General features: G+C 38.5%; 1 protein-coding gene across 8 annotated transcripts in view; it reads right to left on the bottom strand.

Moving 5' to 3' along the window:
- The window catches only part of EML1 (EMAP like 1), a 163,589-nt gene that overhangs the window by 45,140 nt on the left and 98,451 nt on the right, over positions 1-19,998 (bottom strand). For all 8 annotated transcript variants that reach the window (XM_060755472.2, XM_067462988.1, XM_060755430.2 and 5 more), the window contains exons 2-3: positions 8,141-8,323; positions 5,648-5,780 (exon numbers count right to left, since the gene is read on the bottom strand). In XM_060755472.2, the coding sequence (XP_060611455.1) occupies positions 5,648-5,780; positions 8,141-8,323 (316 nt within the window). The remainder of the gene's footprint in view (positions 1-5,647; positions 5,781-8,140; positions 8,324-19,998) is intronic.

The raw sequence follows: 19,998 nt of genomic DNA, 5'->3' as shown, positions 1-19,998 counted from the left end.
TATTGGGACAAGTCAAGCAAACTCTATGGTAAGAGCTCTACAAAAGGTTTGCAAAACACTTTCATACATAACTTTAAACTAAGTATGTAGACATCTCAGGATGTTTTTGTTTCAAAACTTTTTAAAAATGAAAACAAACAGTTGTGAACAGAAGACAAACAGAAAATACAAGAGAAGAGTAGCAAAAAGGAAAAATGATGTGGAGAGTATAAATTATACAGAAAGAGACACATAAAATGAGTAATAATGCACCATGATTTGCAGTACCAGACATTTCAACTATCTTAACAGTATATCAGGCAAAAAAGAAGTCAATACTCTCCAATCATTGTAGATACTAACAAAACACAGGTTACCAAAAACAATGACATGAAAATGAAGTGGATTTTTTTGAAAAGCAAGTCTCAATAGCACACAAGGAAAGGAATTATGATCATTTCATAACCCAGAGAAATTCTGTCCTACCTACTATTCTGGCATAATCAGTACAGTCCACACCAAGGTGAAATCATGATTATAATGCAACTCCTTTTGCCTGGGCAATAAGAAGATGGATGACAATGAAGTATTGCATTGGCAAGATTGTCCCACAGATGTCAGTGGGATTTTTCCTTTTGGAAGGACCCAGGAAATTATTTAGACTTCTTATAATAATCACCTATTTCATATTTATAACTGAGTTCCACTTCTCCGGGAACATTCCAAAAACTGAATATTTTGCAGCTAGTTGCCCACTTGAGCCTTTGGGGAACAGGAGCTAGCCACATGTGTAGCACCCACTGAGTTCTTCCTCAAAGAGCCCTGGCAGAGGAAAAAGAAAAGAGAGAAGGCGGAGAGTACTCCTCTGGAAAAAGCAGATGTCTCAAATATTCCCACACTTGCCTTCTACCCAGCCAATGGCAGTGTGCAGCAGGGTGAACATCCAGAAAACAGGCCCCAAAGGTGAGCATAGAGAAACCACATTGGATGCCATCCTAAAGAGAATGGAATAAAACCCCTCCCTTTCTGGCTACTTTGTTCGAAGAGCAGAAAGTGTGCTCATCCTCAAGGAAGTACCAGCTTTTTACATGTGTCTTGTGTGAGTCTTCCCCACTCCTCCCTTCTCCTTCCCCCATCAAGGCCATGGGTGCTGGACATGCTGCTAGCCCATTTCTCTAGATCTCCCATTCACTATGTATATGCAAATACAAATATTCCAAAATCTTTTAAAAATGCAAAATCTGAAAACTTCTGATCCTCAGCATTTTAGATAAGAGAGACAGAACTTGCATTCTGAGATGTGAGAAAATAAAAGTTGGAACATTTTTTTTACTTCTATCCAATTCTTGATATCAAACTATAGTCTTAGATTTTTCTTCTGACTTTCTTTTGTGTTTCTTTTAGCCACCCTGGCTAATATTCTCCCTTGCCGTGGGAGAATATTGGCCAATCTGGGTTAAAGGCACAAATGAAAAGTCAAGAGACTGAGAGGGACAGATAAAGAAGATTTAGGTCACACATGGATTTATATAGAGATATGGAAGGCTCACATCACAGATATCCTGAAATTGAATAGGCTCGAGACAACAACATAATTATGACTTTATTCCATCCACACATTGGTTGAATTTTGTAAAAAAGCACAATCATCCAAATTTGTCCCTTTCCCCCCTTGAATACCCACAGACCAGCTTAAGAGCTTCTTCTCCACAATTCGATCCCACATCACTGTAAAATGCTTGTGGGTAAACTTCAGCTTTTTGATTCACTCTTTCCACATGACTGACGCCATAATAAACTGTTGTCACATTTTATACTTGATCTCATTTGATGTATGGACCATTTGTAATCAATACATCTTTAAGTAAGAATTAAAGAGTTCCACACATAAAATCTGGAAAGTATTCATTGGCATTTCTTTTAAATCCAATGCATGTTTCTCACCAGATAATATTCCAGGTCCCTAAGGAAAGAATCTGTACTAGTTCAAATTCAGATATCTGCCTAGAGTTGGTGAATTACAAATTACAGACTCTACTATTAAAATTGTCAGGGATGAGCTAGTTCAAACGCAGATTAAGAATATTTCCCTAGAGCCACCAAATTTAGAACTACAAAAAGTTCCATTAAAAATTAGGGAGGAGGGTGTATCTCAGTTTCTTATGTTTATGTTAAAGTCAATTATTCAGAAATTACATATACATACCAGTGTATCATCAAATATGACAGGAGCTTGTTCTGAGCTGGAACAATGTTCTAACTAGTTCAGTTTGGTTTGTAATATCTGACAGCACTTCTGTTAACTTTCAGATAGAAATATTTCTCAGTCCTATCTATCAGAGTCTGAATTTGTGGCCTTTTGCTTCTGACTTCTGAGACATGGCCCAATCCCAAATCTTGTGACAGATCAGACTGAACATAGTATATTTTTTCAGTGCATAAAGAATCTATGGCAGGTGGACCATCTTCAGTCTAATTCCATGTACTTATGCATGCTATGTCATAAACTGTACAATATCTATAACTACACTGATTTCACTATATGTACAACCAGCAAGGATTTTCAATTAGCTACAGGTTTTCACCCTATGATTCAATCTGCAACATGAAGTTCTCTAAGAATGAGATAGTTTCTCCTTCAGCCAAGCTCATTGCCCACCTAGTAGACTGAAAACAGCTGTGAGTAGATAAATAGGTACCGCTTAGCAGGGAGGTATTTTAATGGCACCATAAGGAAATACCAGAAAAATGCTGGTGATTTGATCAAAAGGAGAAAGTCTGTGAACAGGGCTCTTCGGCATGAAGATGAAACGACAGCATCCCCCCCCCCATTCCAAATTGAGCACAACTTCCAAGACGCCGAAGATGGGAAAAGCCTATATACCTCTATGTACTGTATCTGTACTGTCAGTGTATAACTGCATTGAATGTTTGCGTATACGCATTCTGTGTTCTGCCCTGGATCCTCTTTGGGGTGAGAAGGGTAGAATATATAAACTGTTAATAAATACTTCATATATTATCTTGCATCAACTGCTTTGGAGATAAACTGGAAAAGCTAGTTCAGTGAAGTTTGTTCTTAAAGACCTAATAAACAACTTAAGAAGATTAAGGGGTCAATTTAACTCACACTAATGCCTAAACTCCTTAACTGAACAGAAGTTCATTTCTGGCTTTTTTTTGGGGGGGGGGGAAGCGAGGGTAAGGGCTCTCCCCAAACTCTAGAGCAGTGTTTCTCAAACTGTGCTCCTCCAGGTGTTTTGGATTTCAGCTCCCAGAAATCTCAGCCAGTTTACCAGCTGTTAGGAATTGTGGGAGTTGAAGTCCAAAACATCTAGAGGACCACACTTTGAGAAACCCTGCTCTAGAAGATAATCACTGTTCCTTTCAGGAATTGCAGTTTCATGATCAAAAGACAAAAGAGTTGGGGCAGAGGGACCAATGGCCATGAGGATACCTGCAGTTTGGTAGAGACATGATTCCCATCCTGCTCTGTAGTATTTGTGCAGATTAGCATCATTCATTTCCTTTTCTTATTACAATAGTTACACAGGAAGAACTATTTTGAAAAAAGAATGTCACTATGTACTGGCTAACATGTAACTGTATGAATTTTTATCTTCTTGAAAACAGGTAGCTAACATATAATATCATGGAAGCTATTGAGAACATAATTTTCCTATTAAAGACTGATGAAACAATGGTTTAAGTGGGTCTAGCAGTAAGGGTTTTTATGCTTTCAAAAAAACATTTTGCTCACAAGTCTATCCCACTTCTCTAGCCACAGAAAACAGGGATATTATTATGAACAAAGATAATGTTGCCTTCACAAAATCTTTAAAAATTCAATATAAGAAAATCTGCATGAATAATCATATACAGTTCATTTTCCCTAACTGATGCATTTTTGGACATACCCTTTCTATATCCCCAGGACCCCATAGCCCTAATTTATTGGGCGGGGGGGATTTTAATTTTCAAGGTATGGTGAAGTTCAGTGGGCAGTAGAGTCCGCTATGATCCTGCATGTAGCTCTCATACTCTTGGTAATTGCCCACCTCATAGAATCATAGAATCAAAGAGTTGGAAGAGACCTCATGGGCCATCCAGTCTAACCCCCTGCCAAGAAGCAGGAATATTGCATTCAAATCACCCCTGACAAATGGCCATCCAGCCTCTGTTTAAAAGCTTCCAAAGAAGGAGCCTCCACCACACTCCGGGGCAGAGAGTTCCACTGCTGAACGGCTCTCACAGTCAGGAAGTTCTTCCTAATGTTCAGATGGAATCTCCTCTCTTGTAGTTTGAAGCCATTGTTCCGCGTCCTAGTCTCCAAGGAAGCAGAAAACAAGCTTGCTCCCTCCTCCCTGTGGCTTCCTCTCACATATTTATACATGGCTATCATATCTCCTCTCAGCCTTCTCTTCTTCAGGCTAAACATGCCCAGTTCCCTAAGCCGCTCCTCATAGGGCTTGTTCTCCAGACCCTTGATCATTTTAGTCGCCCTCCTCTGGACACATTCCAGCTTGTCAATATCTCTCTTGAATTGTGGCGCCCAGAATTGGACACAATATTCCAGGTGTGGTCTAACCAAAGCAGAATAGAGGGGTAGCATGACTTCCTTAGATCTAGACACTATGCTCCTATTGATGCAGGCCAAAATCCCATTGGCTTTTTTTGCCGCCACGTCACATTGTTGGCTCATGTTTAACTTGTTGTCCACGAGGACTCCAAGATCTTTTTCACACGTACTGCTCTCGAGCCAGGCGTCACCCTCTTATTTATAAGATCGGATGTTCATGGTAAATACAATTCTATGAATACTCTCATCCTTAGAGGGGATGACAAAGTGATTTGGCAAAGGAAATCAAGGAATTGTATAGTCACTTGCCATTCAAAGGCATGACTCATTGTGAAAGAACCACAAATGAAGACACTGGGCAGAGGCTAGACAAGCAAACAACAAATATAGAACCAGCAATTTGAAAAGAAACAGACAAAGTAAGAACATGACCCTAAATCCCATTTTTAACCCCAAGTTACAACCACTGAGTACAATAGAATTTGCCAAGTACCACTGCTGCAATTAGTTAAGACTAGTGACTTAATTTTGGACGGGAAATCTGAAAGGCAGTTGAAAATATTAAAATGAAGACAAGTATGGTTTTAACTGCTTTTGTTTGGAGAAAGGGTCACTGATTGCTTGTCACAGTTGAAAATGTATTTTAAAAAATTAAGGCACAGGAAGAAAAAAATCATGAATTGTTTACAAACCAGCCAAGGAATCAAATGAAAGGGCACTTCAGCTGTACTGTAATGCCCTTAAAGCAAATTGTTTCTTCTGTTAATTTGATATGAAAACTCATTTTCATGATACCAAAATCCCTAAGTAAACATTTCCTGCTTCGAACTTCAAATTACAGATGCAAGAAAATAACAGCCTTAATTTCGCACTGTTTAGGATTTCCTGCAACAACATTAATCCTGGCTAATTAATCTAGTGTGAAAAACATTAAAGATATTTCAATACTATTTCCAATTGTAACTTGGCTTAATTATCTGGAAATTTATCTTAAAAATAATATTCAGAGAGCTAAAAATACTCAAAGGAGCAATTTCAGAACTGAAAGCGGAGACTATCTACAGACCACTAGAGACAGTTATTTATTACCTTTTTGCTGCTGGTGATACAATTTCTTTCCTTGTTCCTGATGGTGAAGGTAGAGAGCCACTGGGTTTCTTTGGTAAAACAGTTCCATTATTAACAGTAGTCTTTAAAGGCAGTGTTTGTACTAGGGGTCTTGCTGTAAAACAAAGATAAAATAGGAACCCAAAATTACAAAGTCATGGATAATGTCTGCTAACCAGAACCAAGTAAGGTTTGCAGATTTTTTTTTGCAGTTTTACATTTATTTTTTAAATATATTAGTAATCATATTACTTCAGCCTGCAATCACTGAAGCAAGCAATGTGTTTAAAAATAGATTCTTGAACTGCAATTGAAAGTAACACTTGAGGTGTAGCATATATACTTGTGTGCAAGTCAAAATTGTGGAAAAAAATTACCCCCCCCCCCCCACTTGCAAATTAGGTTGATTTGTACATGTTTCAGAAAGGGAACCCAGAATGAAGGCAGTGACAAGAACCACTCCATTCCCACCCTCGCCCCCGGTCCAAACCAGAGTAAGAAAGACATCCCTTGTTTCTTCCACGCCCCTTTTTCCCAGACTGAGTAGAGTTCACTAGCAATGTGGGGTAGCCTTTTGGGATACCTGAGGTGAAGTGCAGTGGATTCAGCCATTTTTGACAAGGCCCTTCTGTTTAAGCTTCTCTGCAGAGAAGTTGTAAGCTTCTATTAAAAATGGCTACCATTGTATCTTGTAAGAGTAGCTAATGTAGAAAGTTCTTATTAAAAATGGTCACTCACTGTGCTCCACCTCAAGTACGCAAAATGGCTTCCCCATGTTGCTGATGAACTCTGCTCAGGCCAGGAAAGGTGGTGAGAAAGGAGGGAATAAATAAGAAATAACAGGGTTGTGGAATGGTTCCTCATTAATCTAGGATGAATAACGTTAAAGATATTGCAAAAGGATTTCCAATTGCAACATGGTTAAACTATCAGGCCATGTCAGGCAGTGGCTGCTCTCTCTTATGCACAACACTACTATTGGAGGCCTCACTTTAATCCCAAAAAGTCTTTTGTTTCCTATGAGAGAATCTTCTTTGTTAGGTGAATTTTGGGTATGTCAGTCACAGGGCTTTCTCGTTCTTTCTCTTTTGTGTATTTTGATACAATAAAGCAGGGGTTCACAAACGTTTTAAACAGAGGGCCAGGTCACAGTCCCTCAAACTGTTGGTGGGCCAGATTATAATTTGAAAAAAAATGAATGAATTCCTATGTACACTGCACATATCTTATTTATAGTGCATTTTTTAAAAAAAACAACAACAGTACAATAATTAAAATTAAAAACAGTTTTAACAAATATAAACTTATTATTATTTAAATGGAACGTGTAGGCCTGCCCTTGGCTGATGAGATAGGATTGTTGTTGTTACTGTATGCTTTCAAGTGGTTTCATACTTAGGTTGACCCTGACCAAGGGCCAGGTAAATGACCTTGGAGGGCCACATCCAGCCCCTGGGCCTTAGTTTGAGGACCCCTGCAATAAAGAGTGTTGAGGCAATTTTGCCCAAGTTTACCATTTTTTTGTATCTTATAATTCATAGCAGTAAGAAAAGGTTCAATTTTGGCAATGTTAGACTGAAGAAACTGACATAACTTTGCTAGAGTCTCAGTGTGAGGAATAAAAGATAAAGAAGAGTAAAAAAAATAAAGCCAAAACTGTGTGCTTCCTTCACAGGATAAGTGGGAACATCCATTTTTTGTAGGTGTGGATATACCTCAGTCTTGCCTGTCTTAATGGCACCAACATGTTGCAGTCTCAACGCTTGCTCACTTTTACACTAATCCATAGATTAAAACTTATTACAATTATAAACAAAAAATAATAATAATCAAAGACAGAGCCAAAAGTTGAAACTAAACTATAACATGATTTATAAAATCGTTTTATAGATTTTTTAAAACTAAAACTACTGAGTTTTAAATATTCTTTACAACATGTTCTGATGGCAGAGGAGGAACATCACTGGGGGGAGGGGGAGGATTCCTGCAGTGAGCTGCAGTTTTGGGCTCATCTATCAAGATACATGTTTGCCAGTGTTTGGATCTTGGACCCATGAGCTTGAATCACTGAATGTACAGTGGCAATCAATACGGTTCTGGCCTTTTTGACCCATACAAGTACTATGTCTGGCATGTTGGTCTTGCAGAATGGGCTCAGCCCTCAATACACAATTTATTTTTCAACTGCATTGTATTGTACAGCTTTAAATTTTATTAGTTCTTCCTTCCCTTTGTTTAAAAGTGTTTATATATACATTTTACAATGTACCTGCCCTTTTTGGTTGTTTTTCTGTAAAGGGCCATACATTGACGGCACTATATAAATCAACAACAGCAGCAACAACAACCTCCTGTCAGATAATTCTGCATATATTTAGTTTCTCTGATTACTTTTTAAAAGGCAGCATTACCACAACACATGTCTAGGTTAAATAACAAGTAGTGAAGTTGCATAGCAGTATTTGGAATCAATACCTTTGGTAGGTCCTTTCTTGTTCTGCATGGCCTGTTGCTCCTCTGTAATATTCAAGCGCCTAACTACATCTGCCAGAGCTGACTTGAGCAGCTGGATGTCATCTTCCTGCATCTGAACACGTTGCTCCAGCGAAGCAATGCGATCCGTCACCTCCATGCTGCTTGCGGCAGAGGCACTGTCATCTAAAAACAGTATTTTTAAAAAATTAATCTTACGCTATAAATATGAGAAGGTTAAAAGAAACAGAATTAGATAAATCCTTTATTCACTTTAAATAATTTGTGTTATTTAATTTTATGAATTTTAGGATTATACACTGGTAGATCATTAGACAAAAAAGTCAAATTAAAATCTATATCTGTGGAAAGCCAGCCTAATTATTTCAATTGACTAAACTTGTGTTTTATTTGTGTTTTTTAATGTAGTTTTGAATTATAACTATTCATTGATCAAGACAGTCCTATGAACCAGACATAGTCTAGTTTGAAAAAAGACTTAAAAGCATCCACACACACACACACACACAATACATCTTATTATTTCTCCCAGACTATACATCATCCCCAGCCAACTTGGCATCAACTGAAGGCATGAGGCTTAGAAAGGCTGATATAAAGTTTTAAGTTAACAGAAATGAAAGAGTGGAAGATGGGCAAATTGCTGAAATTCCAGAGAGTTAGCAAACCAGTCCCATTCTTCCAGAAGATTTTTTGGCCCAGTCAGGTGTTCAACTGTCAGGAACGTTGGGAATTGTAGCTCAAAGTTTCTGAGAGCACCGGTGACAGTGTCTATAGCTTCTACAACAATTGCCAAAACTTTCTCCTTCCTTGCAGTGCACTCTGAAACTCTGGTGCACAGGCTTTCTCGGTCTTTGAAGCAGATTAGGTACAAGGGAGCTGAAATAATATGAGTGAAGTTACTGATTCTGGTGAAAGCAGCTTTAGTGCCCTACCACTTAAACACAGCCACATAACCCAGAATATCCAGTCAGATAATCCACAGTATCTGCTTTGAACTGGGTTATCTAAGTCCATACTGTCATTATAATCCAGTTCAGTGTTGATTTTATACAGCTGTGTGAAAGCAGCACCTCAACTAAAGGGTTTCCAAGACACTCCAAATTAAGGTGCTTGGAAATAATGACTGTGGTGCTGTCCTGGTTGCAGAGTGCTTGAAACAAGCAACTGTAGTAAAACCCTGGAGAAATTCTAGCAAATTTACTGTTGAAGCCACTACTTCCCTGCAGCTTATCAAAGCTTCTAAAAAATACTTCTGTTTTACTGCATACAACAAGCCTGGTATTGTATATTCAAGTGCTTAATGTATTCGTAACTCAACTCATATATACTAGTAATTCAAAATAACGAAGTGATGAAATTGACCACTGTCCACAAAAGCTTATGCTGTAATAACACTGTAAAGCAAATGATGAGGATTTGATATTGGAAGTGGCTAACATTTCCTGAAGTGCAAAGTGAAAAGATTCCCAGCCCAATCTAATTATATTTAGGAAACCACTACTAATGGTATGCTTTCGGTAGTGTTTCTACATTCTTTTAATAACCTATTTACTATTGCTTTTTCTAAATTATTTTATAATTTTATATCACTCTGGCATCAAGGAAGGGCAGTTTTAAACTCTACAGAAGTAAAATCTGTTGTAGTTTTTCTATATAAACTACAGTACTCTCAAAAATTATTAACAGGCCCTTTAACAGATTTTCTAGGTCTGAAGTTCTTCTTGAAGAGAAGCAAAGACCATAGCCAATTTAATAATTTGTAGTTTAAACCAGGTGGAAGTAATATGAATTAGCATACTGAATAGACAATCTCATCAAAGCTTAGAACATCAAAAAACAAGCTAAATTTAACAATAATTCTGTCACATTTTGTATTATTTAAAATTTTGAACAGTTCTAGCCCGTGTCACCAGTGTTTCAACAATTACTCTCTTGGCACTCCTTTGAAGGGAAGTGCCACAGAGCTGAAGTCAACATTACCACAAACATTTATTCATTCAAATAATTTCTGCCCTATACTTCATGCAACTGGCTTACATGAGATCAGTTGCATGGCTCATAGTAAAAAACACATAACAGAAGACATAAAGTAAATGGGATAAAGTGTAGGAGAAAAAAGGAAATTCAGATAACATTTCTTAAAGTTAATTTTTAATAACTATTAGTTTGAACATAAATTGACAAAAGGGAATGCTATAGCTGACAATGTTATACCGTCAGCAGTGCACCTGATTTCCATCTCTGCCTATAGTAAAGCCTGATAGAACTACTGTATGTATTAAAAAAGACAGATGGTAGCCACTAAGAACAATAAGATGACAATAAAAACAGCATCAGGCGGATTTGATCCATTTTTGTATCCTTTCCATCTGCTTCATTTGTTTCCTACTTTCAGCTTTATTTGTTTCCCCTTTATACCTTCTTCCTCCTTCAAAGATTAACAATCATAAAGATTTCTTTCAGAACACTAAATATGTGCAACTACACTCCAGTAAATTATAAACAGTGTCAAACTACAGCCACTGATATCATCAACTAAGATAGCATTGCGGAATTCCCAAAAGGTTTCAAGAACTGCTTCATGGGGATTATCTTCCTGTTTACACACAGGTTCCAAAATAAGATGTTATGAATCTCTATGATAATAAACATTATTTAATGTATAATAATAATCATCATCATCATCATCATCATCATTTATAACCTGCCACCATCCCCCTAAAGGGGACTCGGGACGGCTAACATGAGGCCAGGCCCAAAATAATACAACATAATAAACACACAACAAAATACATCATAACAAAACATGAAATAACAAATAAAATCAACAATATAAAACAGCATAATAAAATCAGACACAGAGGGCAGGCCAAATGTATGAGGTAAAATGTTAAAAAGTTAAAACCCTGGGTGAGATAGGGATGAAAGTGTATTTGTAAGAGAGGAGCCCGACAAGGAGGAGCCGTAGAATTTTAGGGGCAGGGAAGATGCTTTATTCTGAGGGCAGATATAGGCTAAAACAACCAGATGGGTTGCGTGGGCATTCTCCAAAGGCACATTGGAAGAGCCAGGTTTTTAGATCTTTCTTAAAAGCAGCTAGGGTGGGGGCTTGCCTGATCTCCCTAGGCAACGAGTTCCAAAAGCAGGGGGCCACAGCGGAAAAGGCCCTCTCCCTCGTTCCCACAAGTCGAGCCTGTGATAGAGGAAGGGGCAAGAGAAGGGCCTTTCCAGAGGATCGAAGAGATCGTGCAGGTTTGTGGTAGGAGATGCGGTCAGAAAGGTAGGTGGGTCCCAAACCGTTCAGGGCTTTGTAGGTAATAACCTGCACCTTGAATTGGGACCGGAAGATGGAGCTCCTTAAACAGGAGGGTTAGCTGCTCTATGTAATTCGCCCCAGTTAGAAGTCTGGCTGCTGAGCCAGACCAACTGAAGTTTCTGGGCCGTCTTCAAGGGTACAGTGCATTGCAATAGACCATCTAGAGGTAACTAAGGCATGGACCACTGTACTGTAATGCCTGTAATGTACTGCATTCCCCATATGAAGGCACTGTCATAAATTACTTAAGTGAACTACAACTCTTATGAGCACCACACCTAGGCATACCTATGGTCCATGAACCACCAGTGGTCCACAAGAACTATAATATGGTCCGCAGCCTCACCTTTACTACAACATTGCAACAAGAGCAACTGGTCTTGTGAAACCATCTTATAGAGCCGAGGCTTATTAAATATGGTTTTCTGTGGGAGAGCAGAAGGCGATTACTGGATGGCATGTGTTCTGTTTCAGAAACTAGGGCTGATGTGTTCTATCCAATGTAATTTTCTGAATCAGCACCACAAATAACCAAACCAAATCTAAAGTTGATTAAAAACTGGTTTGTAACCCCTTTGGTAGCAATTTTGGAGAATGGTCCCTGGTCAAAGCGATCCCTGGTAAACAAAAAACAAAAAAAAAAAAAGGGGGGGGGGTTGGGAACCACTGCTATATATCAACCACCTGATCTGAATGCATCAGCATGCTGGGGTAAAGGAGAGATAGATAAGGACTTATTAGAAAACAAAACAAAACCTCTCTCCATCCCAAACATCATTGCTATTCCCATGGCTGACTTAATAAGGCCTTCACAAGAAGTAGAGGACCAAACAGGCTTAGCAAGAACAAAAATCAGGAGTTTCTTTCTGACAACAATTATCATCTCAACTAGACAAGAATTTCAGGTCCCAGATTACTGCTCCTTTCAGAGGCAAGTCATTTAAGAGACCAGATTTGTTCCAAGACAACACTTGAAGCATCTTTACTTAAAAACAAGCCCCACTATGTTCGATACCACTTATTTCTAGCTAAGTGGGAATATAGCAGCCCTAAGAATATATCCAAAAATATATTCTCCAGATAACTCTGAAGAAAATACCAATATATTCATTCGCTGATTTTATTAACACAAAAATCCACTTCAATGAAGTGTTACAGTCTCTATGAAGACTCCTAAGGTGTTCACATACATATTGTGCGTCATTCAATATACAACCTGAACAAAGATGGAAAGGTCTTTTGTTGCTTTTGTGTTACAAACTGAAAGCAAAGCTGTTAACATTTAGCTCATCACTAAGGCCCATATGTTCCCAAGGAGTGCTCAGTCTAAATGGGAATGCTTATCATGCAGCTCTTTTTCTTTCCCCGCTAATTAATCCATGATCTCACTAGAAAGATTGTCTTCTGACAGTCTTCAGGACAATACAGGATGATTAATCCATCCACACAGTGCCTCCTAGTTTTAAAGTATCTTTTAAATGAATTGAGGAGGACATGAGTATACGATATCAAAATAAGATATTAATAAAGGATCCAAACCGTTCCAAACAAGAACTATTAAGGTACAATGGAGATAACACCAAGATCTTTCATTATAAAGTATTTAGGAGGAAACAGATGCCAACATTATCCAAGGTGTCTCAGATGTAAAACATGAATAAGCTTTATGATGCAAACAGGTTAGAGCGCAAACAAGCCGATACTGAGACTAGAATCCACACCTTTGATGGAGGGCAGAGCCATAACTTGCTACAAAGTACACACTGTCATTAACAAGTGGTCTAACTGTAACATTTCAAATAAACAAACAGAAGTTGTCACTAAAAAATCATCAAATATGCTGCAGTATTGAGAGAAAACAAACTGCCTAACCAGGGGGAGGCCAGTATTATGTTTGTCATGTCAATGAGATAAGTGACATAACTTTCCTGTTTTATCTCATCATGCTTCTGTTCTTTCCTGTATTGCACTGCATGATATATGAATAAGAAAAATGCACTGGTCTTGGATGGCCATCTGTTGAGATTGTTTTGATTGTGCTTTTGTGCAGGGCAGGGGGTTGAACTAGATACTCCAACTCTATGATTCATGTGCAATGGGCGGTAAGGTCCATTTAATCACACTCACATTTAACAGATTGTATCAGAAAGAAAGATAACTGTTCGGTTTAATTTCCAGATGGTATATAAAAAGAGAGCTAGATTGTTGTAGTAGTTTGAGGGTTAGAATACAAGTCTGGAGACCGCAGTTCAAATCATTGCTTGGCCATGGAAATCTACTGGGTGATCTTGGGCAAGTCATACTTTCTCAACTCAGAGGAAGGCAAAGGCAAAACTCCTGTGAACAAATATTGCCAAACAACCTGACCTACGGAGTCCATCTGGGTCTCCAGTGTCACATCTTCTTCCTTAAGGAAGTGTAACTCCATTTAGGCCAGACCAGTTACCCAGTGCCTGGACCTGAGAAATGCCAGTACACAGAGCCTATACCTAATTAAGATTCACCTTCAGTGTATCTTAATAATCACTGTCCGTTATAGCATCCAGGCATTGGTGTGGCACCTGCACCTGAAGCCTTGGGTAATTTCAATGACAAGGAGAAATAAAGCTTAGTGACATTAACATGCAAAGGCACCTCATCCTATGACTCTTAATTACTTCAGCCAGTGGCTTCATGATACTGTATTTTTACAGTTCTGATATAACTGGTTTTTTTTTTTTTTTGAAAAAAAGAAAACCAAGGCTACATCAGGTAGCTTGGAAGGACATCTCCTACTGCATAATTTCTAAACGGGTCCAAAGAACAGTATGAGTCTGAGGCCTAGCAGTTTTGTGAACAAAAGAAGCCAACTGGAAAAGAAGTCTACTATCATGTAGCAGGAATCTCACACCTGTTGCTAATAACATGAAGTCTATGTTGAAAACAGGTCCGATTTATATACATTAAACGATTCAAGTATAAATACTGCTCTCTATTTTCAAAACACATCTCACAGAAGAAAGAAGGAGCCAGATTTCACCAGCTCTGATGACCTTCTCAGATGTTTTCAGCACTAATGCAAAAACCGTGGGGGTACACTGACCACCCTCTATCTTCTCCATTTAAATGCTCCTTTTTAAAAAGAGAAAAGATACATAGAGAAACTGATGAGGAAACACAACATACAAACCACTTACAGACCCACCAAGAAAATCCAACAAATGCTACGTTCAGCAAAGGACAAGAGGGATCCACTCACCTCTGCAGGAGTCTACCGTGTACCATGCAGCTGTGGACAAGTCTACATAGGGACCACCAAACGCAGCGCCCAGACACGCATCAAGGAACATGAAAGGCACTGCAAACTACTTCAACCAGAGAAATCAGCCATAGCAGAGCACCTGATGAACCAACCTGGACACAGCATATTATTTGAGAACACAGAAGTGCTGGACCACTCTCACAACCACCATGTCAGACTACACAGAAAAGCCATTGAAATCCACAAGCATGTGGACAATTTCAACAAAAAGGAAGAAACCATGAAAATGAACAAAATCTGGCTACCAGTATTAAAAAACTCAAAAATTACAGCAGCAAAACAACAGAGGGGAAACAAACAGGCACATGAAATCACTCTCAACAAAAGATTCCCCCCAGGCGCTTCCAGGCCATTGAATGCAAATCAAGGTGATCAGCTGAAACATTCACAGCTAGCCCCAGCAAACAAAAGTCCTTTGTCTCACCCTGGTCATTCCACAGATGTATAAACCAGGCCATGAAAGCCTTCGACAATAGAAAAGATACAGTAAAATATTCTATGGTTAGACACAGGAGGAGTTAATTTGGAGGCTAGGTGAGAATTTGTGTTATAGCCAGGTGAGATACTAACTTTGCAATCTTCAGTCTCTTCACCTCAACTTCTATGTAATCTTTATTGCTATCATGAAGACACCGTATATTTCTTCGTTTTTCTTTAATGAATCCTTCATCAGCTGTTTTCATGAATCAGAACACTAGCAAGTAGCAAACCCCTGACTATTCCTAGACCTTTGCAGGAGTATTTTGGGTGGTGTAAGCACCATTTAAGGAATATCAGCTCTACCAATTGGAAATTCTTGCTGTGTCAGGGAAATTTGAATCTTTAAGCACGTTTTGAGAACAAAATACCTCACATACACCCAAACAATAACCACACTAATAGCGAAGGAGCTGCTCAAAAGAATGCCACAAAAAGTACAATGTGAGATTCAGGAGAAATACCTATTTGCAAACAAAACACCCACATTGCACTTTTTGTGGCATTATTCTTTTGAGATCCCAAAGGTCAAAGAAATAACAATAATTAAGATGTTTGCTAGCTGCTACTTTGAAAAATTCCTTTCACAATACTACTGCCATGTTATAGAATTATAGTGACAGAGGACATAAGAACAAAATTGTGTGCTGTTGGAGAAAAGGGATGCCAAGATCAGAGGCTTAATCTCTAATACTGCAAGCTGCCTTAGATATGCTCCCACACACTGTGGCATTGTAAGAGAATACACAGGAGAACTAGTGAGAATGTGTGTATGCATGAAGGACTATTGGGCTTCAGTGTTTATATGGAAGCAGAAAGGATGAGAGAGAAGGGCTGAACTACATGCTAATGGCAATGAATACTTTCTTAATTATTGATAATACAGTTTGGAATACATAACAATATTTACCCCTTCGAAGGTGTCACATAGTCTTCAAACCAGGACATACATTACATAATTATAACTTAGCATGCCCCCTTTGCATTCATCCCAAGGAGGTGTCATCTATGTTTTGGGGAGTTGGCTCTTTAAAGGCCTATTAACAGTAAGACATGCAAGATTATTTACATCAGCCTTGGTTGTATCCCACAACACATGCCTGAGAAAGCTACTTTATTTATTTACCAAGTATTTACAAATACTGCTCAATACTTCTCTGGAAAGTTAACAATACAACACAAAACTATAATGAAATACTTAATGATGTCAAAATATGAATAAATCCTACAAAATTTAAATATAGATGAAATGTGCAGCTGTAATTATTTTTACATCAAGTATGCATACTTCAAAAGTGGAGAAAAGCATGGCATACATAACTGGATTTTTTAAAAAGTCATAATGAAGCACAATTAATATTTAAACAACTTCTTGAATATCAGACAAAAATATGGTTTCCTCAGATCAAATGCTTTAATTTACAATTCTGAATGTTGTTTTATTCATAACCGAAGTGCTTGTATTCCCCCTACTTGGTTCCCCAGTGAAGACTTATTGCTGTGTTAAATTCCCACACATGTTTATTTGTAATATTAGCCTGCAGCACTAAGAACAACAAAATCATGTTTGTTTTTAGAAAACTACAATGAACTTTGAACTTAATGTAATAAATGTGAAGAAAAGAATGAACCAAAATACTATGGTTGCTTCTTTGTAGAGGTGGGATTATTACATTTTTTTCTGCCATTCTTTACTGTTAATAATTAATTGAAGTAGTTAAAAAGGAGAGAAAGATATTTCCAAATTTCTCAAAATTCACCTGACAAAGGACATCAACATACTGGTACTATTTTATGAGGATTTTAAATAATCATACACAACTCATGTAAATACATAAAATGTACTCACAAATATGGTCATATCAAATTGAAGCATTTCTGAATTTTACAAAGGCCAGTGAGAAAATTACATCACTTCCCTTAATGCATTCTACTGGGAGCAAAAACTCTTGGAAATAATTTTCATCTTTATTACGAATGTGGAAGGTTGCTCCTAATGCTAAACTATATGTGATGCAAATTGTTGCAGTGCTTTACAAACTACTGGTTTTGGAAGGACCCAAATTTCATTGTATTATTCATTTATTTACTTTGTTTTTGTCTCACTTTTTTTCTGATGCAGGAACTCAAGGCGGGCAAACAACTCATCTGACATACACTGTATATATAGTTATTTGCTCATTAAATCTGTATCTTGCCTTTCTCCCACAAAAGAATTCAAGACAGCAAGTATATATAGATGGACAGTGAACTCTCCTCCCTGAAGACTTTCCTTCCTAAGCTTTTAGCTTCTACTAGTGCCAATAAAGGAGGGGGAGAGTCTATATCAGAATTAGAATGGGGATAGCAATGGGGTAATCTCAAGTAACCCACTGCGGTGGTGCAGTGGGTTAAACCCTTGTGCCGGCAGGACTGAAGACCGACAGGTCACAGGTTCGAATCCGGGGAGAAGCGGATGAGCTCCCTCTATCAGCTCCCCATGCGGGGACATGAGAGAAGCCTCCCACAAGGATGATAAAACACCAAATCATCCGGGCGTCCCCTGGGCAACCTCCTTGCAAACAGCCAATTCTCTCACACTAGAAGCGACTTGCAGTTTCTCAGGTCGCTCCTGACACACACACACACACACACACACACACACACACACAAAATCTCAAGTAGTCTTAATAAACTTTCTACTTCTTCAACAACCTTCTTTTCAATATGGATGGGCAACTGTGTGTAAAGTCACAGTTGTGACTTTACACACAGTTGCCTATCCATATTGAAAACTACAGATGAAACTAAAGATCAAATCAAATCAAATCATTTATTTCGGTCATTGACCAGCACAGGAAATAGTCACATTTTCATACAAACTTGGTATGTTTGGTACATTAAAAATATAAATATAACTACTGAAGCACAATATGGGTGAGGGAGCAGAAGGGAAGGGGAAACAGGGTAAAAACATACAATGCCCAGATCCATCACCAAATTGTAGATTCAGAGAAGAAGATTACTGGACACACAGTTAACTTTTGGGACTAGTCATTCCCTGACGGATTTTGTATGCTGCTGCACAGAACTTTGCAACATTGTAGGTTGTAGCTGAATTAATATCTGCAAGTAGCATGGAGGTATAAAATTGTCCTGAATGGCCTGGGTGCTTGTATAACAGAGGTAAGATAAGCCTGGCACGGATATCCCTGTAGAACGGGCACTGAAGGAGCACATGTTCTATTGTTTCTACATGACCCGAGTCACAGGGGCAGAGTCTCTCTGGGAAAGGGCTCTTCCGGTAGCAGCCTTCGAGTACAGCTGATGGGAGAGCGTGGCATCGAGCCAGGATGAAAGCCCTTCGATGAATGGGAACCTCTAAGTTTGTTAAATATGCCATTGGGGAGGCAAGATATCTGCTGTCTTCATTGATAAGGAAGGTTGGAACCGAGGCCAGAAACTACAGATGAAACTACAGATGAAACTACAAGTGGTGTAAACATAATACCTGTTTTGACTCTTAAGAGGCAAGTATTTACAGCAACAGTGCACAACACAGCCTAGAGGCTGCATGTGGCCCTTCAGGCTACTTCTGTTCCTGTCCCACTCCTCTATACTACACCACTAAATCTGGGCAGCGATCCAGGAACCTCTTTCTAAATCTAAAACATGTTTATTTTAAAGGATAGGGTTCAGTTTGCCATCCAAATATAGTGGAGCAGTAGTAGTGAAGTCCATGTCATTTACGAAGTGGTAGGAGGAATTTGGTTCCAAGATCCACCAAATTTTCCAATTTAATATTAAACACGACTTAGAGGATTCATATTAATGAAATATTTAGACCCAAACACAGGCAATGACATTAGACTGGTGTCATGCTTGGGAAAACCTCTCAGAAAGTTGCTCCATATCAAAATAAAGATTTGCTGATAAAGCTGAAATTCAAGATTAGTGAAACAAGTTTTGTGGCCACTATATGTATTTCACTCCAAAACCTATCCCCTGAAGCAACTGCTGATTACTCATTGCACTAAATAAGTCAGTGACATTGGTGATTGATTGAATATTCACTCTTCATAAGCTTGCAAATAAATAGAATTATGAGTTATACTAGTTTGTAGAAACTGTGCCAACCGAAGCCCAAAATTATTTGAGTAGATATGGAGACTCATCACCCTCTGAAAGTTATTGGACTGCGACTCCAATCAGTCCTAACCAATAGTGAAAAAGAAGATCGTTCAATAATGTCTAAAAGACTATGTGTACTTGAGCAAAGGTAGGAATGAGCAAATGCCAGGAGACAATGAGTATACCCATCATTTAGGTGCCTGGAAGAATACCCCCCTTAATTAATTACAATAGGCAATTACTCCCCGCCCCCCAAATAAGTCTCCAGTGTATGTGATTAAGCAAGTTCACATATTTGCATCCACCCCTCTGATTTTGGGCAAAATGGACTCCCACTCCAAATGTATGTGGCTTAATGGACCTAAAGCAGTGGAAGAAGAGCTAAATAGCTAATTGTATACCAAGAAGATATTGGGGATATGACTTACCATTTTGAGAGGACAACAAAACATTTGAGGAAGGGAACGGAAATCCCTGGGAGTGTTAAAACAGCCTTAGGGAACATATGTGTTCTTTGGGTTACTTACCCCCTTTCTTTTTTCCTTTTTCTTTTTTATCAACCCCCATTCTGATGTCTAATCTTTCATAAGTCAAGCTATTTTGGGGGATTTTTTGTTCCTCTGTTTTTTAGTG

The sequence above is a fragment of the Anolis sagrei genome, chromosome 1, assembly GCF_037176765.1.
Source record: "Anolis sagrei isolate rAnoSag1 chromosome 1, rAnoSag1.mat, whole genome shotgun sequence".
NCBI classification, from domain to species: domain Eukaryota; kingdom Metazoa; phylum Chordata; class Lepidosauria; order Squamata; family Dactyloidae; genus Anolis; species Anolis sagrei.
This window is presented reverse-complemented; position numbering and strand designations above follow the sequence as displayed.